The sequence below is a fragment of the Ptychodera flava genome, chromosome 3 (assembly GCF_041260155.1).
Source record: "Ptychodera flava strain L36383 chromosome 3, AS_Pfla_20210202, whole genome shotgun sequence".
Classification (NCBI taxonomy): Eukaryota; Metazoa; Hemichordata; class Enteropneusta; family Ptychoderidae; genus Ptychodera; species Ptychodera flava.
In genome coordinates, this window is record NC_091930.1 from 34439070 (window position 1) to 34450593 (window position 11524).

Below are 11524 nucleotides of genomic sequence, written 5' to 3' on the forward strand. Positions count from 1 at the left end.
TGTGACTATCCCCTCATCCTGGTTTCTAAAATGTGACCCTCCCCGTTGTCCGACATTCTAAAACTTGACTGTCCTCAAATCACTGCATTATTCCCCCAGGATAACTGAGACAGTATCGGCTAATTTACATAACAATTGGTTTTGTATATAAATGTACTTTGCTTGAAGTGGAAAGTAAAGCGTGCATGGATGTCCGCACTAGCAATTGGATTTTAGGATTTCATTGAAAATGTTGATTCACCTCACATGATAGCCTATGAGAAACTATGAATATTTTTTTCCCAATACAAACTAGGTAAATTTGTGTATGTACTCTTGATTGTTGATAGTAATGTACTTAATTAGACTAGGGTGGTTACAAATGGATGTGCGCAAGAAATTGGATTTTGGAATTTCACCGAAATGCTGATTCCTATACATGGTAGTCTATGAGAGAACTATGAACAATTTTTTTCCAATATACATTGATTCTTTTAAATAGATACACATTATCGACAAGCTTCAAGAGCAATGAAGATGTAGTGGATCCTACATGAACACCTGAACAGTTAAAACTTATGAAAGACAGAAACACTGAGATACGAGACAGCTGGCAAAGTATGCATCAATTATCAAATGTCTATACATGCACATATATTGCTAGTTTTTTGTTTTCGTCAGTGATTTCCTACTAAAGAAACATCACATGGAAAATCAAAGGTTTGGCCGTAAAATAGCTTCTGTCAAAAGTGACCCTCCCTGAAGATAGGTTAATAAAAAGTTACCCTCCCCTCCATCCCCCGGCTCACCCCCCTGTATTTACTGAAGACTCACTTAGCCACCATAAAAGGTCTCTACTGTTGCAGACCATTTGGGCCCTGCGGTCGTTACTATGGCGATCCTTATGTCAGGATAGACTCCACACACAATGGTTCTACTTCGGAATAAAAGGACGCGATATGTTCTACACACTCAGTACACCCAAATAATCACGTGATGCCGGTACAAACAAGCCCACATGTGTACTAACGCGTATGGAAATACACGTACGTCATGCGCGTTTGCGCACATGGCTTTGTTTCAGTGTTTGTACCGTGGTCGATTCGAATTCCGGGTTTGGCCTATTACATCACCTTACACTCTTGTAAAGGTCATCAAACTTCCACTCAACAAATCATCACCTTCGAGACAAAAATACCTTATCAGTCCTCCATATTACAATGTCGTATTTTTGAGCCAAAATGGAGTGATCAACTCTCAATATCCTATTAGATTAGTGCAATACCTTGCGTTTCAAGGGATTTGTACTCACTTTCAATTATGTGTAGTGCTTTTGCGATTCTGTATTTATTAAATACGTTTCGCATTTTACTAAGCACATTAGTTGCTTTCGATGTCAGTCTTTCATACAATATGAAAGTTCATTGCCAGTAATCATATATATATATATATATATATATATTATATATATATATATATATATATATATATATATATATATTATAATATATAAAATATATAAGTCATCATTTGTCATATGTAAGATAGTAATGAAAATTCCTGCTACATTGTAAAATTTGTAGTTTAAGAACACTGTCTTACAGTTACTGTTGATCACTTTATTTTCAAGCAAATTGCAATGTTAGGTTATTGCCAAGTTCCGTCATCCTCTTTTTTATTTTTTATTTTTTTGAAAAAAAATAAATGTATTTCAACATAGTCGCAAACATCCTCTTTTACCGTCATCCTCTTTGACCAGAGACGGAGAGAGCAGCGCCCTCTCTGTGACCTCCCCATGAATTTGGATTGTTGGTGATGTATGATATATTGTTATTGCATAGAATTCATGCAACAAAGGCGATTTGGGTGATTTGGAAGCCTTGAATAGCTACCTTGGCACTGTACGTCACTGTGGATTTCGATTAGATTGCTCTATTTTGATTTCCGAATTTTTCTTGTTTAACCTTTTAAACCACGTACAAGCACTGGCACAAATGTGTGTTTTTCAATAGGCCTGCTTGAAATAGGGTTGGCCGGCAGAGTTTGGGTTTTTAAGAATGTTGATTTTATTTGAGTCGCAGGACTTTTTGAACGCGTCGATCGATTTTCCAGATACAAACACAGACAAAAACACATTGTACAATAAATCCGAACGGTTCAGCAGTGATACATTTGCAATCAGAACTCGGGTGTTTGGTTGTACTACTCGAACGTACGCAGAGAAATTTATCATACACAATGACGCTATTCTTAATGTGACTCAACAGCACCGATAACACTCGTACGGTCGTACCTTTGAATACCCAGGCAAAACCTCGAGCTACTGTACTGCGGCTAACCTTTGAGACGAGTTGAGGCACCTGGGTGTGCATAGTAATGCTTTCAATGGCTGAGAAGTTGACACACCAACTTGAAGAATATCTGTTGTAATCACCCCCGTTTAATCTTTATCACACGATGGAAAACGCAATGTTCCGAGCCTCAAATTTCCTCTATTCTAATATTCTCTACAAATTTGTGTACTTTTACACAAGTACAAAATTGTCACCATTATATAAGGGTTATCTCATGGAAATTTCCGTCAGTCTTTGATTGTTTGTAAGATAAAAAAAATCATACCTTGGAATATCCAATTCTCGACCGTTCTTATTCAAGTTTTACTTCACGCACTGACGAAGATGAACCAGGTTTGTCGATGATTCCAGTTAACAAACGTAGAAAAATTGCCTAGAAAATAAAGTAGGGGTGAGTTTTCGAGGTCACCCCACAAGCAGCCGAGAAGCCGACCGCTATCGTAATTGCAGATATCGTGATACACGAGATTCATGGAAATCATGACCCTTGTCATGTGGCTTGCGGTATTTTCTGATCTCAGTGATCGGTCACAACACTTTCCGAACAGTGTTCCAACGTTCAAATGAACAGAGTCAGTACCTTCATGAGAATTCATGATTTCACCATATACGAAGTTCCTCATCTCGGGTTATTTGTAATATTCTTGTAAGTTTGTTATTGTTTTGATGATCATTCTGCTCTGTATGGCGTCAACGTCGAAGTTTTCTAAAATTCGGAAATCTACTCGCGCGGAGCATGCTAAAGTATCATGGTGTGGCTGCCAGTGTAGCCGAATCATTCTCATACTGAACGCGCACGACCACGATACTTCGGTAAATCCAACCAGCCACGCCCCTTCTTTCAATTTTCCTTTTTCATCTTATTATATTATCTTATCTTTATCTTACTTTACTTTACAATGGAGTATTGCCAAAAACAAACCTTGAAACGGAGGCCGTGATATTAATCCCCGAGCGTGATTTGAGAGCAAACAGTTTACGCAGGCAATGCGAACTATCTCAACCGTTACAGCCCTGGAAGTAAAATGCCCACCCAGTTGACAAACTTGCCATTAATCCGAAAACCTGGCCTTTTCGAGCCTAGGTTTAAAAGCCTGTCCAAGGTTAAACGCTAGGCGGGTTACAGGACGCCAGGGCTACATACACTGCACAGCCAACAAGCTGCCAGCAGAGAGTCAAACAAAACCACTGTTGTATTGAGTGGTTTGAAATAATACTCAAAGAACCTAAAGTTCACTAACAGTAAGGGTCGCGGCAGTGTACGTCCTGCAAAATGCTGTTCCTAAACGACTCCGCTTTGGGGTCGGGCATGTTTGATCATAGGTAGTACAACTATTTTTTTTTGGGGGGGGGGGGAGATCACATCTATTATAAGATACGAGGTGCAACATTGTATGCAAATGAGAACAAGTGTTGTGAAGTGACCACATTTTTCTAGTGAGAGGGCGGGGAAATCTACAGTTTCCCCGCGGGCAACCCACAATTTCGATATTTAGGGGCAGGGAGTATAATTCTGTCGCTGACGGGAATGTGTGGATTCACACGTATCTGCCCTAGTCAAACAGCTGACGATTAGACTTCTCCAGGAGGGAGAGAGAGGGAATTGGGACATTTTTCAGTGAGAGATTGGAGTGGGCGATCCCCCCTGATTGGGTAAAGGAAAGGGGAAAACTAACTGACGAGCGGGCCCGGGAAATATACATGTCATAGCGATAGAGCATTTGCGACCAGTCATTTTGCTGCAACCAACGAACTTCTTGAACAAAAATTTAGAAAATATGTTGCCTGATTGCTTGCCCTTGATCTTCTGAGCGATTGTCCAACAACTTACAGAAGACAAAGTACGTGTTTACTGATGAAGTGGGTTTTTTCAGATTTTTATCATTGCGTCCTGTCTGATTATCATCAGATACTTAATTTTACATAGAATCGCATCTTTCTGGCATGAAAGCGGCTATGATGACAGTCTTCTCAGTCTACGATATACTACAGCCATCATTTGCACATTGCATAGGATGCTGAAGGTAGTGACGCGCCTCGGGGACAGATATTCAAACTCAAATTTCTACAATGATTCTTTTCTGATCTACCACTTGTTGGGGCTCATTTTGAAGCTCTTGGAGAAAGAAAACCTTTTACCGTCTTAGCTCTCCGAAAATCAAAAATTGAATTTTTTCTTTCATAGACTTAACACAGGAATCGCAGCCATTTTTAATTTCAAATATCGAAAAATGTTGGATAATTTGTTTTCGCTTGTTCCATACTTTACACTGACCCCCGATTTTTATTGTTGATTGGTAAGAGAATGGCTGAAAGTTTCATTCAGAAAAATTTGACCAAACGTTTAAGTCTTTCACATTCGAGGCGCGTACTGTAGCTGGGGTACATATCTGCTTGTTCGCACATGACCACACTTGCTATACATTTACGTTCAATAGGTATATAGAGTTATTACATTTCCTTTGTACAAGTGTTGATCTTTTCGGGGCGTTCCTTTTTATTGCGCTGTGATATAGCCCGACGATTGTTCTGAATTGTAGTCTTTGAACATGGTTTTGACGACTGACAACGACCTTGACCGACAGAAAGCTCTACATGGACTGGCATCGTTAGATCACTTGTCTAACATTCATCCCCCCCCCCGGTGCACGTATGAAGACACTCTATAGGCCCCCTGCTACATGGGCTACCAGGAAAGGGGACCTGTTGTAGGCCGATAAAACATTCACCCATAACAAATAGACATAACGCTCATTTCACAAGTTATTGTTTAATCGACATTGCAGCAAATCTAATGATAGTTCTCGATAAAATTTCAGAGGTAATTTGTTGGTTAAACAGATGATATTGTCTCTTATTAGTTAACTACACACTACGTCATATCTCTGTTCAGTCTCCTCTACGCAAACGAAGAAATTGTCTCTCCTGATAAACTTAAGTTATCCAAGAACTTGCAATTCAACTTTGATGAAAATTTTACCGGTAACTTATATATTCATTTTCATAATTTCCTGTCGCAGGAAACACTGGTACAAATCTTAGCTTTTGTAAATCGAAAGAGAACATCGTCGTGAAGTTATCTACAATGGTGGGAGGACGTTCTTCTGGTATTCCTCGGCGGTCATGACGTTGCCTGGTGGCCAGTACTCGCAGACGGCGAAGTAGTAGGTGAAGGGACCTAGGGTGCGACTGGTGGCGAAGGCGCAGCCCACGGTATCGGTGTCCGCCCAGACAAGCTGTGTGAAATGTCCTGGAGAAACACGAATGAGGGAATAATTACTTTATACTTTGCGTAACTTTTTTTAAACCTTCTCGAGTAAAAAGTACGTTACAGCAAGTCGGAACATGAGCAATCGTGACGTGAGCACTTTTCACTGACCGTGTCTGTTCGTCCATCTTTTCGTTTGAAACTTAAAAGCTCTCTGTCAATGTTTTCCGTTTGTTTTACTTGTCGGTCAACGCAAACGTACGATCCTTTTACAGTAGACTGTAAGATCCGTCGCTCGAGGACGGTCCCAACGTGGGGGAGCATAGAAAGCGCCCTCGAGCGACGGATCTTCCAGTCTAATGTGACAGCGGACTGAATAGATATTAATTACCTGCAAGATCCTGAAATCCGGGACTGGCCCATCGATACAGGGAGATTTCCCGGTACCAATGAAGAGCGAAGCCGTAACCTTTGGAAATAAAAGTTAAAGGTTAAAATAAGGGATAGCGTTTATTATTTGACTCCAGATAGAAATAACGGGACACATTGTGACTTGTAATACAATAAATGTGATCATATAGTCTTGTAAATATGTTTGATTTATGTACTATGTAAGTATGTATGCATGTATATATGTATACAATCATGTACCGTATGCATGCATGTATGTATATATATGTACTGTGTATAAGTGTACCTGTATGTTAGTTGGTTAATTAGTTCCTTTGTTTCTTTACAAGTTTAGTTGTTTGCTCGTTTGACGTTGTGTATATCTTATAATCCCATCCCTAGAATAAATGTCATTTATGTTGCCTGCATAGGGAGTTAATAAAATCTCTGGAAAAGCATGGCAAAACAAAATACCTGTTTGGCCCTCAGCACCAGACAGACCGATGAAGTCGATGTTCTCTCCGTATTTCATGGTCGAGTGATGGATCTCGAACCGAGCCGCGTTGTCGAGTGCGACGAGCTTGGCCGCCCTGGCCAGCTCGTCGTCCCACTTGAGTGGCTGGACTCCGTGCAGGCACCGGAAGTAGTTCTGGGCCTCGAGAATCTGCTGTGTCAGATCTTCCAAGCCCGAGTTGCCGATGGTGTCCGGTTTTGTGCAACCGTTGGCGTCAGTTTCTCCCCAGCCTGCCATAGCGAAAAAAAGTTAAGCAAGCGCTGACTTTAGTGAGAGACAGTTATAAGCATTCCATGTGAAGACAATGCTGCGCGATATTTGAAATGTCAAGAACGAATAATGTAAACATTGCAGTGAGTCCACTGCACTCTTTTGCCTTGTGAAACGTTTTCATACTCTAAGACCGATCACGTGAATAACAAGAACAATATTTGACAAGGGGACGTCGACGTAAACACTGCATTATGACATGACAGGAGAAACGGCGATGGCGATTTTACAGAGACAGTGTCAAGCTTTTCAGATTGAAGAGAAATGAGGAGGCGGCCTTCACTTTTTATCGGAAAGCATATTTAAAAGTTTTAACTCGATATATTTTTTGAAACAATTTACACTTTGCTGAATTTTTTGAAACATTATTGCATCATGAACTTTCATACGTTTTGTGAAATATTCTACCGTGTCTTTTGCTCTCACTGGGCTACGACTGCGTGAAGTGAATTGTCTCAATACAAACATCAACACTCAGTCTGTTACATTTCAAAGAAATTGTACCAAACGATGCTAAGTTAGCTACCTCAAATGTGCAGTTGGTAAATGCACTATTTTGTTACATACCACAATCTTGATTCTCATCATCGGCCGTGTCACACACGATAAATCCATCACACATTAGATCTTCAGACATGCAGAAACCGCTACGGTCTTCACATTGCCATGGGTGACCAGGATGAATGTAGGCACATTCATCTTCGCCATAAATAATGCCCTTTCCTTTTTCTATGAAAGTAACAGTAAACTTGTCATCATTGACTCTCTGAGAACACTCAAACATCCATCTCTCTCTCTCTCTCTCTCTCTCTCTCTCTCTCCTCGCTCTCTCTCTCTCTCTCTCTCCTCTCTCCCTCTCTCTCTCTCTCTCTCTCTCTCTCTCTCTCTCTCTCTCTCTCTCTCTCTCTCTCTCTCTCCAGTTAAACTATATTTTGAAGACACGCGGAAAGACACTACTCTTGCTGAATTAGTGGCAACTCATTATCAGTTCGCTAATAACTTTAAAATGCTGTCTTGCTGTGATTGGACGATCTAATAACTCGACCTTTGGCCAAGTATACGGGCGACCAATTCTCTTTAGCAACACAACGGGCACCTGTGCATGCAACACAGTGGAGGAGATTGCAATTGCATGTCATCAGCGCCCTCAACGTTTTTCCATACAATAACACACTGAAAACGTTTTGTTGTTTGGACTCGGAGGGCCCGGGGGCTTATTGCCACTCACGATTGTTGCACTCACCTCGTTTTGAAATCTTTCCTATAGGCCCCGTACCAAAATCCTTGCATTGCATTCGGCGACGAAAAGAAAAGAAAGTAACTGAAGTTATCTTTAAAACAATATAACCGTTGTAAATGGAAATGATATTGTCACAGTTTTAAATGACGCTAAGATTTTTTTCCAAATGCACAGGGATAACAACGTTGAAAATCGATGAAAGCCTAATGAATTAATTTAGTGATGGTGCGATCGTCGTACATCAGAAGATATAAATCCAGAATCATTATCTCTGTCTGGAAAAAATTGGACGGTTTGAAAGTACAGTTCTCACCTCAGCGACGGATTTCCCGGCCAGGAACACGATCAACACCGCGGCTACTAGACGATGCATTTCCGCAACAAGAATGATATTAACGACAAGCAAGGAACGTTAACAGGGAACTGAATTTTCAAACCACCTTGAAGACTGTTTTATAGAGAATCCATTTGTCCCCGAGGAGGATTGTCCCCATTAGTTGCTGGACGTCCTAATCGATCAAATGTACCGACCTAATCTTTCAGTACTGGCCATCTGGCGAAATTGGGCTCACACCTGTTTGCCGTATTTATGAAATATTCCTTCTCTCCTATATCATGCTTTATGGCGATAAAAGTAATGTTTTTCTAATTTGAATTGACACTGAAGTCGATGTTAAAAGAGTTTTATAGAGCGTACAAAACTGAAGGCCTTTTTGGCCTAAATAAGAAGATTCTATGTGACAACTCAAATTGTGTGTATCAGATCGTGAATGAAAGTAAAAGAGGCAATAGTGCATCGGTGTTGATACCTACAGTAGTTATTTATGAATCGAGAAAAACTGCATTATAACATCATACAAGGGTAGAGGATTTTTTTTTCAAAAGTGGGATATAAATCTCCCCTTTTTTTCTTCCGAAAGTAATTTTATTTGAAATTAATTAAAGAAAGGACTGACGGTTGGAAATAATAGCTAGATATTTTTCAGAGAGTAAACCATACATCATCGAAATTTATTCACTTAAATTAATAGTAACTGTTGTGGACGAGCCGGTGATTTAACATTTTGCGCTCGATACTGCAACATTAATTACTGTATTCGTTGGATTTAACACACTATATTGAGGGCGCTTTTGTTAAAAAAAACTGTTGTCCTTTCGACTGAACAGTCGGCTTCGATTTCGGAGTTACGCTATTTAATCATGGGCTGCCCGCTTTCTGCCGACGGTCTATGATCTAAAACTACCTATTGAGGGCGCTGTTGACTCAACGTTGGAGTACCCGAAAGCTTCGATGTCCAGATTCAAACTATGTCTAAGATCTGATCACATGTAGGTCGGTAAATTATTTTCTGTGAAGAGGTTTTGCCGGCCAGTGAGTGACGGGTGTACATGTGAAGTGAAAAGAAAATCCGCGGCGTCACGCATTCACGCGATTATATATGTTACAATAGGCTCAGCGACGCAACGATTGGTAGAATGTTTGCGAGCGCATTTTGGTGGCAACGCCTGATCATAGACCCTCGAGAAAAACAGAGTAGAGAGTCTATAGGATTTGATTAAAACGAGGTTGTCCTCTGTGTAATATTTACTTTATCATTCAAACCCAAAAAAATAAATATTCCTCAGCAATCTAACGATCGACGGGATGCGAAGGTCAACGTCAATCTTATAAAAAACTCCAGGGAAAATATTTCAGGAGGAAATGTTCTCTGCTACTAACCCATGGTGTTCACGCCTAGATCTGTTGCTCACAAACATCGGGATATAGTAATCATCTTCAAAATAAAAATAGTCGCCGCAATTATGACTTTTCAATACTTCCGTATGCGGCTACCTCGGCCACTGGCACATCGAAGAACGTACCGACATCAAAACGAAAGAATTCAGGCTCTTGTCGAAGGGAGTGCTCGTCATCGCTCGACAGATCTGATATCGCTTCCAGCATCGGCGGTAGAGCCTTTGTCAATGCTTTCAACCACATACACCCCGGTGTGTTGATTGGTGAAATTTCAAAATGTTTTGGTTGAAATACCAAAGACCGTTCAACAGAGCATAACGCCAGGCGTTCTCCTGGTTTAATATGCAGATACTACACGTAATCCTTGCTATTAATACAGTCAAATCTAACTTTAGCGATAACTGCGAACTCAAAAGCACCGAGTCTGAAGTTTGGACTCTAGCTCCACTCATTCTGCTTTGGCTTAGTCTTAGCATTCATGCAAGTGGGGGGACAGAGAGAGAGAGAGAGAGAGAGAGAGAGAGAGAGAGAGAGAGAGAGAGAGAGAGAGAGAGAGAGAGAGAGAGACAGAGACAGAGAGAGACAGAGAGAGACAGAGAGAGACAGAGACAGACAGACAGAGACAGACAGAGAGACAGAGAGATAGAGACAGAGAGAGAGAGAGACAGAAAGACAGAGACAGAGACAGAGACAGACAGACAGACAGACAGAGACAGAGAAAAAGACAGAGAGACAGAAACAGTGACAGAGAAAGAGACAGAGAGACAGAGACAGGGACAGAGAGACAGATAGACAGACAGACAAACAGACAGACACAGACAGACAGACAGACAGAGACGGAGACAGGCTGACAGACAGGCAGGCAGACAGACAGACAGGAGAGAAACACTCAGGTGGACAAACAGGCAGAGAGATAAAGATAGACTGACGGACGGTCGGATTAGTACAGGCAGCTAACAGACATACATATTACACTGCATACAGAAAGCAGACAGCAAAGACGAAAGCAAAGGAGGAAACAACGGAGACAGGGATGATGTAGGACTGACAAGGAATAGGGAAGTACTCCAAGGCATGGCTACACAGAGATAAACGAAGTAGACGGAAAGATACTTCCTAAAATTCGTCGAATATATTTAAACTTTAAACGGTTACGTCATATACTTATTCGTATTTGTGTACGATGGCTGTGAGTCATATAGCCTGTATAGCTGTGACGGGATTTACGTCTGCCTTCGTCGACAAAGATTTACTGGGAGCTGTGGGCTTTACACCGACTTTCACTGTTTGACAAATATAGAAAATTAAGACGAAACCCGTCCAAAATAATCGTAGCTCGGTTCGTTCCGCTGTGGGTAGTACTATTAAACAATTCACAGAATTCATTATCTGGTTATTCATAACTGAATGCCACGTCAAACGTTTAGAAACTGATGATTAATTGTGAAACAGAAACAACCATCGCACCCTATTCTGCTGGTAAAAGGTTTCTACAACAGCCGACCGTCTTACCATCACAGGTGCTTGAAATAGTTCAAAGATGACGCGTGGGAATGTGCGCGTGCGTGGATCATCAGGCATAATGTCGCCACTGTTTCGATAATCGGTCTGAGCATTACCGTGACGTCGAGTTAATCCGTGACTACCGCGCCTTCTGTTGCGCGACATAGCCACGTGACTTTTAGTCGCCAATTGTAACAGAACTTTCATTCTGATAGCCAGATTTTTTTTTAGTTAGGAGGACATATTTTCATAAGTATGAGAGCCTTTGTAAATTTCCACATTCTGCGCCTCTTTAAATTTCCACATTCTTGGCTTCGTCGATGCGGTT

The 11524-nt window shown here is 41.0% G+C and overlaps 1 protein-coding gene across 1 annotated transcript; it reads right to left on the reverse strand.

The window, feature by feature from the left end:
* Positions 1–5087: 5087 nt before the first annotated feature.
* LOC139126335 (Golgi-associated plant pathogenesis-related protein 1-like) lies at positions 5088–8412 on the reverse strand. The gene is made up of 6 exons (XM_070692408.1): positions 8269–8412; positions 7959–7998; positions 7283–7444; positions 6406–6675; positions 5933–6010; positions 5088–5583 (listed from the first exon to the last, which is right to left on the reverse strand). The coding sequence occupies exons 1-6, from the start codon at positions 8326–8328 to the stop codon at positions 5414–5416; spliced, it is 780 nt and encodes a 259-aa protein (XP_070548509.1). The 5' UTR covers positions 8329–8412; the 3' UTR covers positions 5088–5413.
* Positions 8413–11524: the final 3112 nt, after the last annotated feature.

Coding starts and splice junctions, on each gene's coding strand:
- LOC139126335 (XM_070692408.1), bottom strand. CDS start 8,328: ATGCATCGTCTAGTAGCCGCGGTGTTGATCGTGTTCCTGGCCGGGAAA. Junction 7,445..7,958: donor AGGAAAGATTTCAAAACGAG/GTGAGTGCAACA, acceptor TTACTTTCATAG/AAAAAGGAAAGGGCATTATT. Junction 5,584..5,932: donor CGGATTTCAGGATCTTGCAG/GTAATTAATATC, acceptor GTGTTTCTCCAG/GACATTTCACACAGCTTGTC.